At 40.5% G+C, this 22,173-nt stretch overlaps 1 protein-coding gene across 3 annotated transcripts in view; it reads left to right on the top strand.

Annotated features, from left to right (window-relative positions):
* MAPRE2 (microtubule associated protein RP/EB family member 2) overlaps nt 1–22,173 on the top strand; it is a 132,467-nt gene that overhangs the window by 48,239 nt on the left and 62,055 nt on the right. For 2 of the 3 annotated variants that reach the window (XM_060775275.2, XM_060775271.2), the window contains exon 1: nt 15,266–15,557. The exons of the other annotated variant lie outside the window; for it this stretch is intronic. In XM_060775275.2, the coding sequence (XP_060631258.2) occupies nt 15,467–15,557 (91 nt within the window). In that variant the 5' untranslated portion in view covers nt 15,266–15,466. Of the gene's footprint in view, nt 1–15,265; nt 15,558–22,173 lie in introns of those variants that run through there. 3 annotated transcript variants of the gene reach the window in all.

The following is a 22,173-nucleotide window of genomic DNA, read 5'->3' as shown; positions in this document are numbered from 1 at the left end:
CTGGAGACCCACAGGTTGAGAACCACTGCCTTAGTGAAGATCAGACATAATCTCCAGCATCACAACTGCTTTGCAACATAATCAAGTGTTCATGATTACAGTTTTGGGGATTTGCCATATGATCAGACTCCCCTTTCTTTCTCTGCTGGCTCTTGTATGATATAGAACAGTATTTCCCCAGAGGAACTACTGTTGCTAGTGTGCTGAATTGGCTGCTTGTTCAACCAACTCCCTGCTGTGTCATTGTTTCTTCATGCTTCTTCTCCTCTCATACTCTGTTCTTGCTGTCTTCAGATTTATCACTCCCACTCCTTCCAGAACCCTGGGATGAGTAATAATGTGTCTCCTTAAAAATGTGCTGGAATGCAAACATTATGTTAATGGCTCTCTTCCTCTTCCACATTTTAAATTTTTGCTCCACTTCTGAACCATCTGCAAATTCTGGTTTTTGCAGACCTCCAGAGAAGGATTCCCATAACAGAGAATGAATATCTCTGATATGATTCCAATGTGCAAGATGACATTCTAATCCAAGTCTTATGTAGTAACCGCTGCACCATATGGCTGATGTCCCATTTCTTCTTAAATATTCAATAATATATTATTATAATATATTACATGTCTTTATCACTACCTAGTTCCAGTGATGTCCCTTTGAATTATAACTCATGTTTATGATGTTTTATTTCCCTTTATGTATTAGAATTTGTTTTTATTATTTTGATTTCATTTTGTGATGTGGTCATGTGTTTATATTTTATATTGTGTTTTCTCTGTTGTAAGCTGCCCGGAGTCCCCTCGGGGAGAGGGGGTGTGATATAACTAAAGCTTTATTTTTTTACTGTAACACTCTTGGTTTTTTGGTTGTTTTTTGTGTGTCAGGAGTGACTTGAGAAGCTGCAAGTCACTTCTGGTGTGAGAGAATTGGCCGTCTGCAAGGACGTTGCCCAGGAGACACCCGGATGTTTTGATGTTTTATCATCCTTGTGGGAGGCTTCTCTCATGTCCTAGCATGGGGAGCTGGGGCTGACAGAGCGAGCTCATCCATGCTGTTTCAAATGCGAATCTCCAACCTGTCGGTCTTCACTCCTGTCAGCACAAGGGTTTAACCCATTGCACCACTGGGGGCTCTGGTGCTATTATGCTGTTGTATATATCGGAGAATAAAGGCCTATGGTGCTATTGTTCTAGACAATAAAGTAAAGTAACAGATGAGTGTCAATTTCCATTACCCCATTTATAACATTTCAAATGGACAACCTGTTTGGTTTCTCTGGAGATCATCTATGAATTTCTGTATCCTGAAAGAGGTGGACTTAATCGACTACCTCTTTAAAATCAGTGGTGGATTGAGTAGAACTGCTAACTTGGGGCCCTTCCAGACAGGCCCCATATCCCAGGATCAGATCCTAGGTTTTCTGCTTTAAACTGGATTATATGAGTCCCCACTACCAGATAAACTGGGATAAACAGAAAATCTGGAATCAGTTCCTAGGATATAGGTCCTGTCTGGAAGGACCCTTAGTGTGGCTATTACAGCTTTGTTGGAACAAATCCTCCTTCCCTGCAATGATTCCCTGTGGAATATGCTCCCTCAATTTCCGTCACTTCTCATTTACACTGCAAGTCTGTGAACACAACTCTAACATAAATTGGGATCATCCTGAAATATAGGAATTCCATGTACTCACCAAAGCGTATGAATGTTTTTGACAGGGGTGAGCTGTTTCCTGTAGATCAGAGACATGCACTCATAGAAAACATTCCTGATTTAAACGGGAACAGAATGATATTACATTGAATTTTCCCCTGCTTACATCATGTCATTCCCATGCAACGGTACATGGAGTTGTGGGATTAACTTTACAGTAATTGTTTGCTATGGCTACACTTGTATTACCCAAAGGAAAAGTATAACCTGTGTTTTTTTACACATCTATGTGTATTGGATTGGAGTTTCCTTCCATATCACACTTTGCTATGGAAAATACCATTGTGCGCAAAAATGCTTGAAAACTATAGAAATGAAGATTAGCAGAGATTACCTACACTCTTTAATGTTTCTCAGTATTGCTCCTTATTGGAAAACTATAATAATTTCTAGATCTTACATTTTCTTCAATATTGTTACAGTCTCATCCCTGCTCAACCAAGCCATGGCCACAATACTCTTTGGGTTTTGTTGTTGCTTTATGCTCTATCACTTTATTTTTTCTTGCAAGAGATGTTGGGGGTGGGGGTTGCCTTTGCCTTTCTCAGAGACTGAGAGAATTTAACTTATCCTAGGTCACGCAGTGAAAGTAGAACTGCCACATTTTGAGATAATTTTGAGCTGCTTCTTGCCATTAGTCTAAAAATCTAATAAAATAGTCTGAATGCCTTTGGGAACAAGACGTGGCCTTCTGGGCCATATGCACTTCACAGGACACACTTTCTCTACTTCTGCTGTAGTGAAAGGACAAGCAGATTTAATCCTTCTCCTATTGTGGGCCCAATTCAGATGGATCCCAGCAGTGTGTATTGTAAAGCAGTGCATTAAAGAAAGTTCTGGTTTAGTTTAGTATGGTGGTTTGCTGTTAATTGCTGTCAAGTCATCTTTGACCGTGTGAATGAGAGACTTCTGAATCACCCTGTTAGCAGTAGCCCTGCTCAGGGTTTGCAGATTTAGGGCCTTGGGTAACTTGATCAAGTCTATCCATCTACAATGAGGTCTTCCTCTTGTCTTACTTCCTTTTACCTTATCAGCATTATTGACTTTCCTACTGTCATGTCTTCTCATTGTATAGTTGAAGTATAACAACCTTTGTTTGGTCAACTTGGCTTCTAGAGATAACTCAAGCTTGATTTCCTTTAGGTCCCATGTTTTATCTTTTTTAGCAGACCTATTTACCTTAATTGAAAGGGAAGTCCTTACTTATTTACAATTCCACTCAATCTTGAGCACAATTTAGTGAACAATGTGTGAATCTCAATCTTGCATATTCATCAGCTCCCTTCTGTAAACTTATCCTTCATTCTGAGTAGCAAAGCTGATTAAACACCTGTATCCAGGATCCTGAATGAGACATGCAACTTGTAATCTTAAACTCCTTGAGAAGATAGGGTGGGATATAAATAAACTATTGTTGTTGTTATTATTATTAATATTATTATTATTAACCGCAGTTTGAATTGTGGAACAGGAGATCACTGATTAAATAATTCTGCACTTCCAGAAAGCCAACTGTGCAGTATAATATGACCTAGCTGCTGTAACTGCCTCCACCTGTATAATATTTTGACTTTAACTCGCTTCTGACACTGTAACTTTTGTGACTGATCAAACTCTGTTGGCTTAGGCAACTGATAAAAAGAAGCAGAGATGGAGCCTTGCCAGTTTCCCACCTCTTCTTTCCTTATTTCTCTTTCCAGTTCTTATCACAGAGCAGCCCGCCATGGTAGTTTAAGGATAATTTCTTGAGGGGGGATTTTTCTGTGGAGGAAATTACTATTTTTATTCTACCTTGATGTCATTCCCTTTCATATGAAGGTCTCCTATCTTATTTTTACTTTCTGTGACTGACAAAATAGAGAAGGTTTTCCAGGAAATGACAGTACTGTACTATAAAAGAATAGGAAGGCTTATGCACAGGAAATGTAGAGGGAAACTCGCACCATATTTATTATGATGTTCTAGTAGAGATGTATATCATGAACTAGCTACAGAAGTGCTTGAAATTATATCTAAATTACCTAAAATGTTTGATCTAATCCTGTTAATGCATTTAAAATTCCTGAGATCTAAGGAGTAATAGAGTAATTTCATTCTCTACTTAAGCCAAGCAATGTACAGGCAATCCCCAAGTTGCAAACATCTGACTTACAAACAACTCATAGTTAAGAAGTGGGGTGAGACAACAGAAAGTGAGAGAAATCTGCCCCTCAGAATGTAAATTTACTCCCAGGGAAAAGGGGTCTCAACTCAAGCTTTCTCACCTATCCTTATTTCCACAACAAGCCATCTTTTTTCAAAATCCAATTATCACAGGGACAGAAAAGGAGGGGAAATCTTCTGAACAGGGGCTCAGATGGCAAAATAAACACCACAGGGGTGTTAACCCTTCCCTATGCTAGCCATCAGTTGTGTTTATATATATACCTCACATATATGGCTTATGTAATATGTATAATGGCTTATGTTTTTATTACTTTTGTTTGGTTTTATACTATGTATTAATGTTTTAAAAGTTTTATGATGTTTTGGGACATTGAATCATTGCCTCTGTAAACCACCCTGAGTCACCTGAGGGTTGGGAAGGGCGGTATACAAATATAGTGTGTGTGTGTGTGTGTGTGTGTGTGTGTTGATTACATATTGCTATTTTGCACTGAATGTATATTAATAGAACTTTGCATAAGCATCCACCCTGTGATCTAAATGCACAGTTACATCTGCCCATTTCACAATTACCAAATGGCATTTTATTCTACTAAGATTGGCAGTTAATAGAAAACTGACAACAGAAATGTGAATTTCTTGGAAAACATTGTTGGAAAGAGAAAAAGTAAATTAGTTGGATTTTGAATACAGGTGTTTGTACAGCTGGTGGGAAAATATGTATATTTGAAATACTCCTCCTTATAAATCTGGAGAAGGTTTCAACTTGAGAAATCACAGAGCTTTATTCTGGACATGGTATTCTTCAACATTTAATCATAAACTTGGATGATGGAAATGATGAAGTCTCATTCAGATCTGTGTTTGATATAAGAAAGGATGTGATTGCTTATACCTCAGGAGACAGGAATGAAATTCAAAATGTTCTTTGGAATGTGAGAAACTGGGCTGAAAGTATTGAAATGAGCAGGGAAAAATGGACGGTTCCATATTGATTCAAAAATATCAAATCAAACATATAAGTAATGTTTGGGTGACACCTGCTTTGGCAATACTACATATGAGAGAAAAGTTGTACCATTTTTAAAAGGCAGCAAGCAAGGCCAACACAATTGTAAGCTGAATGAGTATCATACAGTATGACCCTTGTATCTGCAGTGTAGTTTCATTCAAACCACTTTGAGTCCCCCCAGGGGTGAGAAAGGCAGCGTATAAATACTGTAAATAAAAATAAATAAAAATTCATTCATGCCTAGCAAAATATGTCCTCTCTTGACATTTTCTAAGTCATCCAGCATCTCCCCATGGTATTCTTGGGCTGCATGTTTTCCATGGTTTGCTGTCTTCTGGTGTTTTGCATATCCATTTGAGTTCCAGAAATATAACCCCCATAAATATGGGAGTCATCATGTATTATTATTCATTACTACAAGGAGTTTGGTTACCTGGCATTGCCCAGGTTATTTGAAAAAGTCATTTTTAATTGTAAAAAATGCATAAGGTTGTGGGTGAACTACAACTCACATCATGTCAAGTTAACCCTGAAAAACTCCATCAGTATTTTTGTTATGTTTGTTATGTTGGGCAAGTTTGCTCTAGATGCATCATCTGTGGGGTTCAGTGTGCTCTCTGGCTGCAGGGCAAACTACAATTCCTACTATGGTGAGTCAGTCCCCTTAAACCCCTCCAGTACCTTGAGTCATGGGGGTTTTGTGTGCCAAGTTTGGTCCAGGTCCATCACCAGTGGAGGTCACAGTTACACTGGTTGTGAGTGAACAGCAACTCCCAGAAAGAAAGGTGAGTTCCCCCCAAACTCCTCCAGTTATCAAATTTCTCATATCAGATATATATACTAAATTTGGTCCGGATCCAGTGTTTGGGTTCACAGTATTCTCTGGATGGAGGTGAACCACAACTCCCCCAAATCAAGGCAAATTTTCCACAAAGCCCTCCAGTATCTTTTGTTGGTCATGGAGGTTCTTGTGTCAAGTTAGTTCCCAGTTCATCATTGGTGGAGTTCAGAGTGATCTCAGATTGCAGGTGAACTACACATCACAGTACCTACAACTCTTATAAATCATGGTGAATTCTCCTTAAACTTCTCTAGTCTGTTGAATTGCTGATAAAATCCTCTGTTTGCTGGGTGCCATAGAAAAGAATAGGAAAGGGTTAAGGGAGAGGAGGTGAGTAAGGTCATGCAAATTCCATACCAATGGAGAAAGAAAGTAAGAAACACTAGGATTTCTGTGGTGGAGAAAACACATAAAATCTAGGATGAAATTGTCCCCATATGAAAGCATTCACTTGGGTAGTGGGCAGTATTTGTTTGTGGAGGACAGTGACAAGACTCTTGTACATGTTCACAGCTCTCACTATAACCTGCAACGTCATTGGAGGGAGAGCCATTGGTGTCACCTGAGTTTGTGGAAGTGGGTGCCTGTCTGAGGAAGTGGGCACCACAGCCACAAATACATGCATATTTTTACTTTTCTTATGTGTGTAGATTTTGTTCCTTTGTATCCTGTAAACAATTGTCTGGAAAACAAGGTTTGGGGAACATTAGAAAGGTGGTTGATAAGCCACCTAAAGTTGTGTTTCTCAAATGTCATGCTACATGAACCCCCCCCCCCCCCCCACACACACACACACACATACACAGTCTTTCTTTCTTTTAAAAAATGAATGGTAGATCAGGAGAATGCTGCGTATAATGTATAGTCTACTTTGTTTCCTGAATGCTGTTTATATCTTGTTTCCAGTAAGGCTTTTGACAAATATCTCAATACTATTATTGTTGACATATTAGATAAATAGAAGTTAAAGGGTGCTACTCATAAGTCGACAACCACCTTCCTTTATTCCAAGGTGCTCAGGATAGCATGTGTAATGCATTCCTTTCTCCCACTATTTTATACTCACAGCAATCCTATGAATTGTGTTAGGCTTAGAGATAATGACTCACACTGGAAAGTTAAAGTAATTTGTTACAGTCGTAGTTTATTAATGTCTAGGCCAAAGGGCATTCATATAAAATATTCAAATAAATAAATATAATATAAAAATGCAACAATATAAAAGTGCTACATAAAATCTAGGCATGATTTCTTGCTGATATTGCAGTCAGTTGCTTTGGAGATACTCTGATTTAATTTTATCTAACCCAATTATGGTATTATTCCTTACATGTAGCATGTTTAATTGTATTTTATTTGTGTATAATTTTTAATAGGCATGCTCGATATGCTATTTATTTTATGTAGTACTTTTATATTGTTGTATTTTTATATTGTTTTGGGGTTTTTTGCACACAAATGGCCTATGATGGGAATGGTGTGGGCTTCCTAATGTTGTTGAACAGCTTCTCCCAGCAATCTTCACCCTTGCCTATGCTGCTTAAGGTAGATGGGAGCTGAAATCCACACAGTTTCCACCCTGGTTTATTATGTGATTTATTATTCATGCTGGCTTCCTTATTTTTATAAGAGTGAGTGGTTGTTTGAGCTAATTAAAAATTTTTACTTTGCATGCCATTACAATAAAAAGGAAAAGAAATATAGGTACAGAGTCCTTATGAAAAGGAGATTATACATTTTCAAATCTTTTTCCTTCTATTTTTCATTAAAGTAACTGTAGCTTGTCACATGAGAAATCCTGAAAATTCATTACTTCTGGTGGGGAAAACCTATATCATTTTCAGCTGTACCTCCAGCTCTCCAAACAGTGTTCCTCTTATTTACTTTTCTTTAAAGAAGTCAAGTGAAAACCAGAATTGGGTCCTAAGTACTGGTTTGTGGTCTATGTTTTATGTCAGTTGGTCTGCATTTAGGGAATTGTTTTGCACACAACTCTGAATGTGGGAGAAGGAAACTTACAAGATGATTTACTATATACATAGTGGCTTGCAGGGATGGTAAAATTGACTACATCTGTACTATGTGCACTGTTTCCAAGTAGGGAATGTCGGCCAGGCCAAAAGGTCTGTTGTCCATATGGAACCCACATCATTCCTTCCCTCTGTTCCCAGGATTGCCTTGGCATAGTTCTAGCTGTAGAAGTGGAAAGCAGAGGGCAGATCTGCCAAATGTAGTCATTTATTTAGTTTTGAAACAGAAATTAATAAATAATGCATCATGGTTGCACTCAGCCTTTTTGGTTGTTGTTTTCCTCTCTAAAATGTTATTTCAGGCACAGGCAAACTTTTGCCCTCCAGGTGTTTTGGACTTCAACTTCCACAATTCCTAACAGCCTCAAGCCCCTTCCTTTTCCCTCTCTGCCACTTAAACTTGCTTGAGTCAAATTTCTCCTTAGTTGTAAATATCCACTAGTATTCGTGCAAGGCAACTCGATTTCTAGCTGTTAGACTGAGAACCTAGATATCTCTTTGAACTGTTGGGAACAAAGATATGCCAATGTACAAAAAACATATAGTCAAATTTCAGAAGTGTTACTTCAGTTGCCCAAAAAATATGTACTCTCCCTTAAAACACCTTGTTAAAACATCATGTTCTCAAGATACCAAAAATAAGTAGTATTTGTTAAAATAACATAGTTGGTTTACTCACAAACTTCATGTATTCAGCACACAGGTATTTGCATATCAATCCAGTTACAGATAGGATTTCAAGTAGTTTCTCTGTGCAGATAATACAGGGCATCTTTCTTACAATAAGCAGTCCAAAGTCTAAAGCATCTCTGTGTTCTGAGAATCTAATAGAGTCTAAAGCATTCTGTTTCTACTGACTTTTAAAAAGCATACAGTCTCTACTGCTTATAAAATAAAATAAAATAGAGTCTGAGATCTGAACAGTCCCAGATCTGAGATCTGCAGATCACATGGTCTGCAGACCCTCCCACAACACAGAGTTAAGGAAAACTGCGTATTAATATACACATATGGAATACAGTAAACAATCTGAATTGTATACATAACAAATAACTGGAAAAGGCTAGAAGAAGGTTGCTATTTCCAACAGTGAATGGAGAAAGCCTGCATCATCTTTTCATTCTTGAAGCTTGCATAATCTAATTTGTGTATTATGGTTGGCCTAATAAAGGTATCACTGTTTTGTAGATTTTGGATGTTGCTGTAATTAGTAAGGTAGGATAAGCAGGGAATTGGAGCTTTGATACTGATCATGTGTTCAATGTTTAAGCTGTGTGTCAATGCACAGGTGGGCTGACAATAAGAAATTGCATTCAGTTTGTTTCCATGCTCCGTGTTATAAATCTGGGAGAGATAATGTTCCTTAAGCGTTAACTCTAGAAAATATTACAATATATTGATTCTTGTCTGAATATTCTAGAGTTTCTGGTTGTATGTAGACATTTCAGCCTCTATTGCCACAGACCCCTCCCTTCAATACAGTTTAGAGTAGAAGGCATTTTGGATTTTCCTTGCTCAAAGTCCAGGAGAGAGAACTTAACAGAAGCTTGGAAATAGTCTAAGGACAGAAGGGGTAGCTTAGCAACCAAGCAGACTTGCATCTGAGGAAAGTTTTAGCAAGAAATTCCTTCTTATATTAGTTTTGCCAAATGTACAAATATATAAAGTTTTACTGGGAGGAAATTGGTATGAAAAGGAAAGACAAGGATGCATAAAGAATTCCAAATAAAAATTGATAAATTCAATCTGTCACACAGCAGAATTCTGTCTCTTCTTTTGTACTTATCCCTCCATTCTTTAAAATCACAGCACAGTTGATGTATACACAGGGATAGACTGCATTTTAAAAAGCAGTCAGGTTGGTGCATTGGAGCATGTTTATACTGTCTAGCTAAGGACTAGAGGAGTCTGTGTTGAAAACCTCTCTTTACACATCAGTCTCACCTTTGTTAAGGCAATATCTGTCAGTCTGACATTTCTTGTGATGTGGTAGTGGGAACATTCATATTACCCTGGGCCCTTTTGGATGAAATATAGCAAACTAATACTGATGGTTAACATATAGAGGGAACATCTACATGCACATCTAACCCCAAAATAGAGTGAGGGAAGATCCATGTTAACTATCTAATTCACATAACTGATTAGATTTATGCAGGTCAAGGCCAGAACTCCATGAGGTCATGAAGAGTCAGAAATGACTGAACGAATAAACAACAGGTCAAGGCCATTTAATGCAGCTTTCAACAAAAGTCATAGATTGCTCTGGAGTTTCCCCAAGACTCCAAAGCAAACTATGACTTCAGGCCCATGGAAAAAAGTTAGGCCAATTCTGAGATGGAACTGGCCTCAAGTGCTTACATGACCATCCTGTGTTCCCAGGCTCAGGCAGATCTGGGACATGGGGTGGCACTTACAACCCCTCTCCTGTTCTTATTGTAGGGGTGACCACTAGATGTGAAATAGATGATGGCCATTACTCATCTAGAATTATGTTGGTCAGAGTGCAAGAGTTAATCAGGGAAGGAAGGAGGGAAAGAAGAGGGTAGTTCCTCCTCTGCCACCTCAGCCGATGTCACTCCAGGCTATTTTGCACCCAATGGTCACTGCTACTGTGCGACCAGAAGGGGATGGTAAGGGTGGCCATCCCCACTAGATGCTAAGTACTCCTTCCAACACCAGTAGTAGCCCCAGTGCTGGTAGTGAGAATTATTCTACAGCCGGTCCAGAGTTCAACTCTATATTGGCCCTGGGATATTGTGTCTGTGCAGAGTTAAAAAGAGAGTTGGGTGGGACATATTTTCTAGGTCTGGGGCCCTCATATCTAACTGCATCCAGAAAGTTACATAGGTTTTGTTTATTTATCTGAGATAAACTGGTCTTGCAAAACCTGCACTCGAGTTTCCCATTGTTTGGAAGACACAGCAACTTAATAGTTAAAGATAAGTTGGCTACCCCATAGCCCTGCATAGGAGTGGATGTTGTTTCCTGAGGTTTTAAAAGGGTTTCCAAGATCAAAGATCTATTTACCACCTCATGCTAATCCACAGAGAGCATTTGTCAGGCAGGGAGATTGGAGGCCTGTGGAGACTGGTTGACAGGCGCTGTTTAGGAGAAGGGAACAAAAAGGAAGAGGTACTTAAAATGGCCATTTCAAAGACCCATTAACAATAGTGGCAAGGCAAGTACCTTCTTGCAGACTGTATTATGCCGACTGCCTCCACTAGCCTCCCCCCTTTCTCCAAGCATATTCAAAAGGAAGAAACCCATCAAATGGTTTTAGTATATGCCTGAGGCTGTTAAAATATATTTGAACTTTTCAAGGTGATTTCAGCACAGTCTTTGTCTGAAGAGGAATTCTTAGACACCCTTTCCTTCCAATAGCTGCCAACAGGATGAAAAATGTTTATTAGGAACATGAGCAGCAGTTAAAGTCGGATTGTTTTAACAGATTGTAAAATTCAACCACTGTGCTTCATTTTTACAGTCACTAACTAAAGTAATGACAAAAGATACATCACTGCTGTTGATTAGTTGTAAGAAGCAGCTTTAAAAACGGCAAGGATCAGGATATACTGCAGCCACCTTAAATCTAAAAGAGAAACTGGGGAAAGGGGAGCTTGTGCGCGCTGTTGCTGGTTGTTGTTTTCTATTTGTTCAGTTGTTTCCAACTCTTCGTGGCCTCATGGACCAGCCCACACCAGAGCTCCCTGTTGGCCATGGCCACCCCCAGCTTCTTCAAGGTCAAGCCAGTCACTCAAGGATAACATCCATCAATGGGTTCCGCCCCAGCTTACGTGTCTGAACGTATCTCCTCCTATGAACCATCTAGGACCTTGAGATCATCTGGGGAGGCCCTGCTCTCGATCCTGCCCGCATCACAAGCGCGATTGGCAGGGACAAGGGACAGGACTTTCTCAGTGGTGGCCCCCCGGCTATGGAACTCCCTCCCCAGGAATATTAGATCGGCTCCCTCCCTCCTGACTTTCCACAAGGAGGTGAAAATTTGGCTCTTTGAGCAAGCTTTTGAGAGTACAGCAGAATAGATAACATGAAACTATGAATAATGAACTCGGATTGGCTAGACGTTACTGGAAATCGATTTTAACAGGATGACACTGGAGATTACATGTTTTATTGGCTTTTATATATGTTTTTATATTGTTATTTTGGTTGTTTTTAATTGCTCTAATTGCTGTTTTGTGAATGTATGGCATTGAATTGTGCCAGCCCGTAACCAGCCTTGAGTCTCGGTATGGCTGAGAAAGGCGTGCTATAAATAGCGTAAATAAATATAAATGAATAAATAAAATTGTCCTTGGTTGGCCCCTTTTCCTTCCATTTTCCCCAGCATCATTCAGGCTTTCCTATTTTCTCATTATGTGGCCAAAATACTTCATCTTTGCCTCTAATATCCTTCCCTCCAGTGAGCAATCGGGCTTTATTTCCTGGAGTATGAATTGGTTTGATCTTCTTGAAGTCCAAGGAACTTTCAAAATTTTCCTCCAACACCACAGTTCAAAAGTGGCTATCTTCCTTCGCTATGCCTTCCTTATGGTCTAGCTGTCGCATCCATAGGTTACTACAAGGGATACCATTGCTTTAACTATGCGGATCTTTGTTGCCAGTGTGATGTCTCTACTCTTCACTGTTTTATTGAGATTGGATGCTGGTATTGGGATTATTTCTGCCATCTGGATTTAGTACACAAGGGGCTGGTTTTGATCCTAATTCCAGTAGTTTCAAACCAAAAATAACTTGGTATTATCCAAGGCATAGACATAGTGGATTATGAGGCTTTAAGGGTATAGCTTCCCCCCTCCACCACCACACACACACACACACTTACCCTTCTAAAATGTAGGGCAAATAATGGACTACTAGAATGGTTAAGAGAAAAGGGCAGGAAGTGGGGGGATACATCACTGCTTATTTCAATGCTTAGCTTAGTATAAAAATAAAATACATTTATCTGCTATCCTGTTGGCAATCTCTCAAAATAATCTCCTTTAAAACAAGAGATTAATCGCCATGCAAATATACCCAGGCTGCCTCCACATCTCACCCTCCCTCCAGCCACTAAAACACTGTCCCTCCTGCTCCCCTTTTTCTCTGGGCTTCCTCGAGGACAATTCTAATAGCAAAGGCTCATATCGGCACTCATCCCTCTTCTTTTAAGGCTCTCTCTCCCTCTCTCTGAGCAATTTTGTCGCATGCGTGGCCCACGCCCGACAGTCGTCAGTCACTCATTCACAGTGGAAGGGAACTAGCCAGGCTGCCATTTCAGTTATGTGAGAAAGTAAATTGTCCTCGGGTGCCATTGCCCTTGTGTTTGTGTGTAGGAAAGAGGAAAGCTGGTGGGCCCGCCTCTCTCCCCCTCCCCTTCCCGGTCCCTTCTAAATATAGGACAAATAATAAACTACTTGAATGGTTGAGAGAAAAATGGGTGTGATAGAGATACATCACTGCTTGTTTCAGTAGGTTAAAAAAGCATTGGACTCTTTCTGACTTCTGGCTCATTGAGGAAAGAAAGCAGGCAACAGCAAAGGATGCCGTGTGAAACCAGTCAGTGCCACCCTTAGAGCTTTTTTTACACATATTGTGTATATGTGTATGTGTGTACACACACACACAGAGAGAGAATGTATATAAAAAGCTCAAAGGGTGGCACTGACTCCACAATGCCCCACAAGGCATCCTTTCCTTTTGCCTGTGGGTGTATATGTGTGTGTGTCTATATATATCCACACACATACACAGACAGTATGCGTAAAAAAGCTCAAAGGGTGGCACTGACTCCACAATGTCCCACGAGGCATCCTTTCCTTTTGCCTGCTTTATTTCCTCAATGAGCCAGAAAGTCAGCAAGAGCCCAATGCATTTTGTTTTTAACCTACTGAAACAAGCAGTGATGTTTCTGTATCACACCCTTTTTTCTCCAAGGGTGGCACTGACTGGTTTCACAAAGCATCCTTTCCTGTTACCTGTATATATATGTGTGTGTGTGTGTGTGTGTGTACATACACACACAGTATGTGTAAGAAAGCTCAAAGAGTGGCACTGGTTGGTTTCACAAGGCATCCTTTCCTGTTGCCTGTGTGTATGTGTGTATACATGCACATAAACACATACAGAGTATGTGTAAGAAAGCTCAAAGGGTGGCACTGACCGGTTTCACAAGGCATCCTTTCCTGTTGCCTGTGTATATATGTGTGTGTGTATGTATACGTGTGTGTGTGTGCATATATATATATATATATATATATATATACACACACACACACATACACACACACACACACACAGAGTATGTGTAAGAAACCTCAAAGAGTGGCACTGACTGGTTTCACAAGGCATCCTGTCCTGTTGCCTGTGTATATGTGTGTGTACGTGTGTGTGTGTATACACACACACACACAGAGTATGTATAAGAAAGCTCAAAGGGTGGCACTGACACGTTTCACAAGGCATCTTTTCCTGGTGCCTGTGTATATATGTGTGTATATATGTGTATGTATGTATGTGTATACACACACACACACACACACACACACAGAATGTGTAAGAAAGCTCCAAGGGTGGCACTGACTGGTTTCACAAGACATCCTTTCCTGTTACCTGTGCATATATGTGTATATGTGTGTCTGTTTACACACACACCCAGTATATGTGAAAAAGCTCAAAGGGTGGCACTGACTCCACAAGGTTCCACAAGGCACCCTTTCCTTTGGCCTGTGTGTATGTGTGTGTCTATATATACACATCCGCAGTACATGTGAAAAAGCTCAAAGGGTGGCATCCTATCCTTTTGCCTGTGTGTATATGTGTGTGTGTCTATATAATGTGTATGTAAAAGAGCTCAAAGGGTGGCTCTGACTGGTTCCACAAGGCATCCTGTCCTTTTGCCTGTGTATATATTTGTATGTGTACACATAGAGAGAGAATGTGTAAAAAAAATCTGAAAGGGTGGCGCTGACTGGGTTCCACAAGGCATCCTGTCCTTTTGCCTGTGTATATATCTGTGTGTGTGTGTGTACACACATAGAGAGAGAGAATGTGTAAAAAAAAGCTCAAAGGGTGGGTTCCACAAGGCATCCTTTCCTGTGCCTGCTTTGAGCCACAAGGCAGCCAAGAGCCCAATGCGTCTATTGAGCGGCATTTGGAGAGTATGGAAATGAAGGGACATTGTCGAGGAAGGGCAGCCAACGAGGAGGGGAGGGGAGCGCGCAGGCGCAGTCGCGCCCTGAGCGCTCTTCCCCGCGCCAGATGTGCTGGGCCTGCCCCCTTTTTGCGCCTGCCTTCGTGTGGTGGCCGCGGTGGTGGCGGGCGCGAGCCCTTGTGTGTGTGGATGGAGAGGAGAGGAGGGGAGGGGGAGGGATCTTGATGAGTTAGCGCGTTGCTATGGCGAGGAGCCGTGTCACGTGGCCTGCTGGGTGCTGCTCCCGGCTGTTTGACGTCACCGGGGAGGGGAGGGGGCGAGGAGGAGGAGGAGGAGACGGAGGGACCCCGCCACCACCGCCGCCGCCGCCGCCGCGAAGGAGGGAGCCCGCTCTGCCTCTCTCTGTCTGTGTCTCTCGTTCTCCTCCATCGCGGCGCTTCCCTTTTGCGCGCTTGCTTGCAGGCAGCGGGGCGAGGGCGGCTGGCTGCTTCCCCGCACCCTCCTGGGAGCGCTCCAATGCCTGGACCGACCCAAGCGCTGTCCCCAAATGGAGAGAACAACAACGACATCATCCAGGATAACGGCACCACCATCATCCCTTTCAGGAAGCACACGGTGCGAGGGGAGCGCTCCTACAGGTACAGCTCTGCCTTCTCCTCCTCGTCCTCCGTGGGTCTCTTTGGGCGTTTGCCTACGTGGGGCCGGACACAGCCGCTGCAGCAGGGCATTGCATAACCCAGATCTGCACCAGAAGAGAAAGGAAGAGCGGCTTTTGCAGGCTCCGTCCTAGTGCCGCGCCTCCTCTGCTGTCGCCCTGGCTGCGTTGAATGAGAATCCCATCCCTTCCATTGTCGGGGCTGCCTTCCCCTCCTCTTCCTCTTCCTCCTCCTCTTCCTCTCTTTCCCCTTCCCTTTCCACCCCTCCTCTGCTGAGAATATTCCAGGCGTTCGAGGTCGGATGTCTTGTGTGTGTGTGGGCTCATTTAACCATAGGAGTAGCAACAATAATAATAATAATAATTATAATGTTGCAATTTATGTCAAAATGTATTTTGAAGGTGTCATTTGGGGATAGCAGTGGGCTCTTTTAACCACAGTAGTAGCAATAATAATAATAATAATACATCACATTATTATTATTATTATTATTATTATTATTAATTATACATCACACAGTCCTAGACACTTGGGAAGTGTTCGACTTGTGATTTTGTGATAAGAAATCCAGCATATAGATCTTGTGTAAAATAATAATAATAATGTTGGCATTTCTGTCCAAATGTATTGTGAAGGTGTCATTTGGGGATAGGAAAGGGGTGGAGGTAGAGACAGACCCCAAATGCTAAGGGTGGAAGAGAAGAAAAGCAAGCCTGGGGGTCTGCTGATGGAGGAGCCTCGCCTGGGTTTGTGCAAAAGGAAGAAGGGAGGGAGGGAGGGAAAATGGACCCCTCCTCATGACAACGCCGCCGCCGCAGCCTGGGAGGGAGGCTCCAAAGGCGCCCGGTTGATGGAGCTTTGTCAGGATTGTGCGCCCGGATTGGAGGAAACCCTGACAGCAGAGGTCAAGGTGTCAGGAAGATACTCTAAATATTTTTTCTCCTCCTCCTTGAAAGCCTTCCCTTTGGGCATCATCAAGGTGGGCTCCTGCAGCAGAGGCTTTTGAGAGCACAGTGTGCCCGGCCAAGGCTGGCTTTTGAGTGGACCTCCCTATAGTGACCTTCCTGCTTCCATTCTGAAAATATTCTCTTAGCACAGAGAAGGATGGTGGCTGTATTTTAGAGACAGCTCTAAACATGGTGGAAGCATATCTTCCATATAAAAATAAAAAATGTAATGTTCGTTTGTGGGATTAACATAACTCAAAAACCAAATTTGGACACAATTGACACCAAATTTGACACCAAATTGACACCAAATTTGGACACAATATACCTATCAAGCCAACGAGTGATCACCTATATAAATAAAAATTTAATGTTCGTTTGTGGGAAAACCACACGCAAACATACATATACACAAATATATACACACACATATATACACACAAAACACATATACACAGACTGGGTCACAGCAACACATGGCAGGGGACAGCTAGTATGCACATACACACACAGGCCCACTGCACCCTCTCTCACCCCGAAGGGGACTCATAGGTAAAGGTTTTCCCCTGACATTAAGTCCAGTTGTGTCCGACTCTGGGGGTTTGTGCTTATCTCCATTTCTAAAGCAAAGAGCCGGCGTTGACTATAGACACATTTAATACTTGTAAGCCGCTCTGAGTGGAGTATAAATATAGTAAATATACACACTTCTATTTATGTGTGTGTGTGTGTGTGTGTATATATATATACACACACACGCACACAGAGAGAGAGAGAGAGAAACAAATACACACACACATATATATACTATATTTATACCCCGCTCTCACCCCGAAGGGGACTCAGAGCGGCTTACAAGTATTATATGTATATACAATCTACTATATTATTAGCATAACACAATATTATTATATATCACCATAATGTACTAGAATTATAGAGACCTCATGGGCCTTCCAGTCCAACCCCCTACCAAGAAACAGTAAAATCTCATTCAAAGCACTCCAGACATATGGCCATTCAGCCTCTGTTTAAAAGTCTCCAAAGAAGGAGCCTCCACCACATTCTGGGGCAGAGAGTTCCACTGCTGAACAGCTCTCACAATCAGGAAGTTCTTATGTCCAGTAGCTTGAAGCTATTGTTTCTCGTCCCAGTCTCCAGGACAGCAGAAAACAAGCTTGCTCCCTCTTCCCTATAACACTAGACCCTATACTGCAATATTATTAGTAATATTGTATTGCATTATATTATTAACATAGCACAATATTAATACTATATATTACTATACTTCAATATTATTAGTGATATTACATGTAATATATGTTATATAATTATTATAATGTATTGTATTATTAGTATTATGTTGTATTACATTATAATCTTATGATCAGTATTATATGTCCATACAATATATACATATAATATTGATCATAATATTATAATGTAATATAATATGCTAATATAATATAATAATTGAATATTATATAGTACATGCAATATTACTATGTACATACAATATATTGGGCCCCCTGGTGGCACAGCGGGTTAACCGCTGAGCTGCTGAACTTGCTGACCAAAAGGTCGGCAGTTCGAATCTGGGGAGCTGGGTGAGCTCCCGCTGCTAGGCCCAGCTTCTACCAACCTAGCAGTTCAAAAACATGCCAATGTGAGTAGATCATTAGGTACCACTTCTGCTGAAAGGTAACAGTGCTCCATGCAGTTATGCTGGAATGACCTTGGAGGTGTCTACGAACAACGGCAGCTCTTCAGCTTAGAAATGGAGATGAGCACCACCTACCAGAGTCAGTCACAATTAGACTTAATGTCAGGGGAATCCTTTACCTTTACTATACAACATGTTATGTTATTAACATGGCACAATATTAGTATTATATATTACTATAAAACCATAGAATAGGAAGAAACCTCATGGGCCATCCTTTCCAAAACTCCGCCAAGAAGCTGGAAAATCGCATTCAGATTGTACTATACCACTATACTGAGATATTCTTAGTAACATTGCATGTAATATATGATATACAATTATTCAATTGTATATCATTGTATATTTTAGTTTTATACACATACACACAGTTTTTCATTTTTTACATGCCGGCCACTTTGGAGATGTCTACGGACAATGCTGGCTCTTTGGCTTAGAAATGGAGATGAGCACAACCCTCCCAGAGTCTAGACTAGGCTTAATGTCAGGGGAAACCTTTAGGTTTATTATAAAATATATGATTAGCATAGCACAATATTAGTATTATATATATCTATATTGTTCTATACAACTATACTGCAATATTATTAGTAATATTACATGTAATATATAATATACAATTATTATATTTTAGTAATGTATGTATATACATACACATATGTAGCTTTTCATTTTTTATATTAACACAATACGTCCCTGTAGGTAATACTGAACAGTCATGATAGCAGTGTAGCTGAAAATACAGGCAGTTTGGAGGGCTCTTCTCTACTAGACAGCTGCAAGAAGGTGAAATGATAGCCAAGCAAAGGTTGGGAGGCACATCCCCTTCCAGGCAACATCCTTCCTCTCCTTCCCTTCCCCCTCACAGAGGCACAATTTTGTTGTGTGTGTGTATGTGTGTTTTCTTTTTAAAGACCTTCGTGCTCTGAAGCAAGCTGCAGGAAATGAAACTGTCCTTTAAAACCGTTATAAAAATATTTGGCTCAGCTACAGCGTGCTTTGAAATGTAGAATTAGAACAAAAAGGAACCAATATGTTTGCTCAGCTGAGTGTTGGATCGCCTGTGAATATTGCTTTGAAATAGCATTGAAATAGTCTGTATTTTGTCCTTAATTTGAAGTACTCCATTATTTTATATGCGAAATGTTTGTGCTTCCTTCCCACAGAATAAGAAACACGCATATATATTGTATGATGTTAAAAAATACACCTCCCCCTTTTTTATGCTTTGCACCATTTTCATACACCAATGCTTGTTTTCTCTCACCATTGACTATGCTGGCTGGGGTTGATGGGAGCTGTAGATGAAAACTATTAGAAGAGCCTCAATTTCCCATCCTTGCACAGAAAAGAGATCACATTTAAAGTTATACCAGTTGGAGATAGAAATATGGTCCAAAACTGTGAAACCTTAATGCATTTTTATTTACTTTTTAGAAGTTATAGTACAGTGCTTCTCACCCTTCCTAATGCCACGACCCCTTAGTACAGTTCCTCATGTCATGGTGACTCCCAACAATTAAATTATTTTTGTTGGTACTTCATAGCTGTCATTTTGTTATTAATTGTAATGTAAATATCTGATATGTAGGATGTATTTTCATTCATTGGACCAAATTTGGCACAAATCCCTGATACGCCCAAATTTGAATACTGGTAGGGTTGGAGAGGATTGAATTTGTCATTTGGGAGTTATAGTTGCTTGAATTTATAGTTGACCTACAATAAAAAGGCATTCCGAACTCCACCAATAATGGATTTGAACCAAACTTGGCATACAGCATTCCCATGACCAACAGAAAATACTGGAAGGGTTTGGTGGGCATTGACCTTGAGTTTTTGAGTTGTACTTCACCTACATCCATAGGGCACTATAGACTCAAACAATGATGGATCTACACCAAACCTGGCACAAATACTCAATATGCCCAAATGTGAACACTGGTGGAGCTTGCGGAAAATAGACCTTGATATTTGGGAGTTGTAGCTACTGGGATTTATAATTCACCTACAATCAAAGAGCATTCTGAACCCCACCAACAATGGAATTGGGCAAAACTTCCCACATAGAACCCCAATGACTAACAGAAAATACTATGTTTTCTGATGGACTTTGGCAACCCCTCTGACACCCCCTCATGACCCCCTCCCCCAGGGGTCCTGTCTCCCAGGTTGAAAAACGCTGCTGTAGTAGTACACCATTTTCTCTTATGTTTTAAAAATTCCACTAATCGTTTGTCTCTTAGAGAAATTGACATCAAAACAATATAATAATAGCTTAAGTCTTCTATCCCGCCACCATCTCCCCAAAGGGACCCGGCGCAGCTTACAGATGGCACAAAGTGCCTAAAAACAACATAAATGAAGCACAGTATAAAAATACAATAAAATGAAACACATATGCATATAAAAACATCAACTCACATTCTATAAAACTGAGGTCATCAATCAATGGAGGTAGCTTCTGTAAACTTGGCCAGTGTAAACAATAGTGCCACCTGCAACAATGGAGAGAGGACATGGGATTAAAAGCAAGTAAGTAAAAGCAAGTAAGTGCGACTACTGCGCAGAACAACTAGGGACTAAGCATTCTCAAAAGCTTGTTTGAAAAGCCATGTCTTCAAATCCCTACAAAAGGAGGGCAGTGTGGGGGCCTATCTAATTTCCCTGGGGAGGGCATTCCAAAGGCTGGGGCCCACCACCGAAAAGGCCCTCTCCCTCATCCCCACCAACCATGCTTATGACGGTGGCGGAACCATAATGAGGGCCTCCGTGGCAGATCTTAGAGTTCGCACCAGTTGATAGGAGAGGATACAGTCTCGAAGATAGGCAGGATCCAAACTGAAATGCATCCTTCCTTTTAATAAACTGTGGAAATGGGTTACAAATTAATTTTGGTGTTATCGGTATGCCTTAGGGAAGATTATCAATGTATACTTTTTTGTTTGTTAGCTGTCAATCATGTTTTCTTGCACTCATAAGTCACTGCAAGAAAATTAAGTAGACAATAATAGATTGAAAACAATTACTCTGCACATTTTTTGAAAAGACAGTCAAAATAAATTATAATGGCATTTTTTTCATTGTTACAATAAAAGCAAGAATTTCATTTTATAAACATACAGAATAAATATCTACTTTTTTTTTTACAAACAACAAGAAGTCATGTAGTATTTAGACCAGGGGTCCCCAAACTAAGGACCACAGGACAGATACGGCCCTCCAAGTTCATGTACCTGACCTAAGCTTTAGACAGAAAGTTTGAAATGACATCAAGGCACACAACAACAACAATCCTCATTAACTTGACTATCTCATCAGCTGAAAGCAGGCCCATACTTCCCATTAAAATACTGGTAAGTTTATGTTGGTTAACATTGTTCTTATTTTAAATATTGTATTGCTCTTTCATATTTTTGCACTACAAATAAGATATATGCAGTCTGGCCTGCCAAAAGTCTGAGGGAGCATGAAGCAGTCCTCCACTTCATGGTTTAGATTGACTGATCTTAAAGGTATTATAGGACTCTGTTGTTTCACTTGCAACAGAGTAACATGGCTAGCTCCTTTCAAAGCCAGTGGTTATATAATTATCTTGCTAGTCATTATGGGATAGAATGTCATTACTGTGCACAATTCGTTCTAGCAGTCCAGTTAAATATGCCCTGACCATACTTATTTGACAGTGCAAGTTGGCAGGGGGTTGGACTTGATGGCCTATGTGGTCTCTTCCAACTCTATGATTCTAGGATCCTCCTTCTCAAAACTATTCATATGATAGGATGGTAACGTTATCTTTATCTTCTTAGTGGTGGTTTCAAAATATTTTGCAGTTAGGTAATACAGAACTATCTGGACCTGGATGATAGGTTCAATAGTCTTAACTTTGGCACAAATAACATATATCCTTATGTATACATCAACCTAA

This window comes from Anolis sagrei, chromosome 4, assembly GCF_037176765.1.
Source record: "Anolis sagrei isolate rAnoSag1 chromosome 4, rAnoSag1.mat, whole genome shotgun sequence".
NCBI lineage: Eukaryota > Metazoa > Chordata > Lepidosauria > Squamata > Dactyloidae > Anolis > Anolis sagrei.
This window is presented reverse-complemented; position numbering and strand designations above follow the sequence as displayed.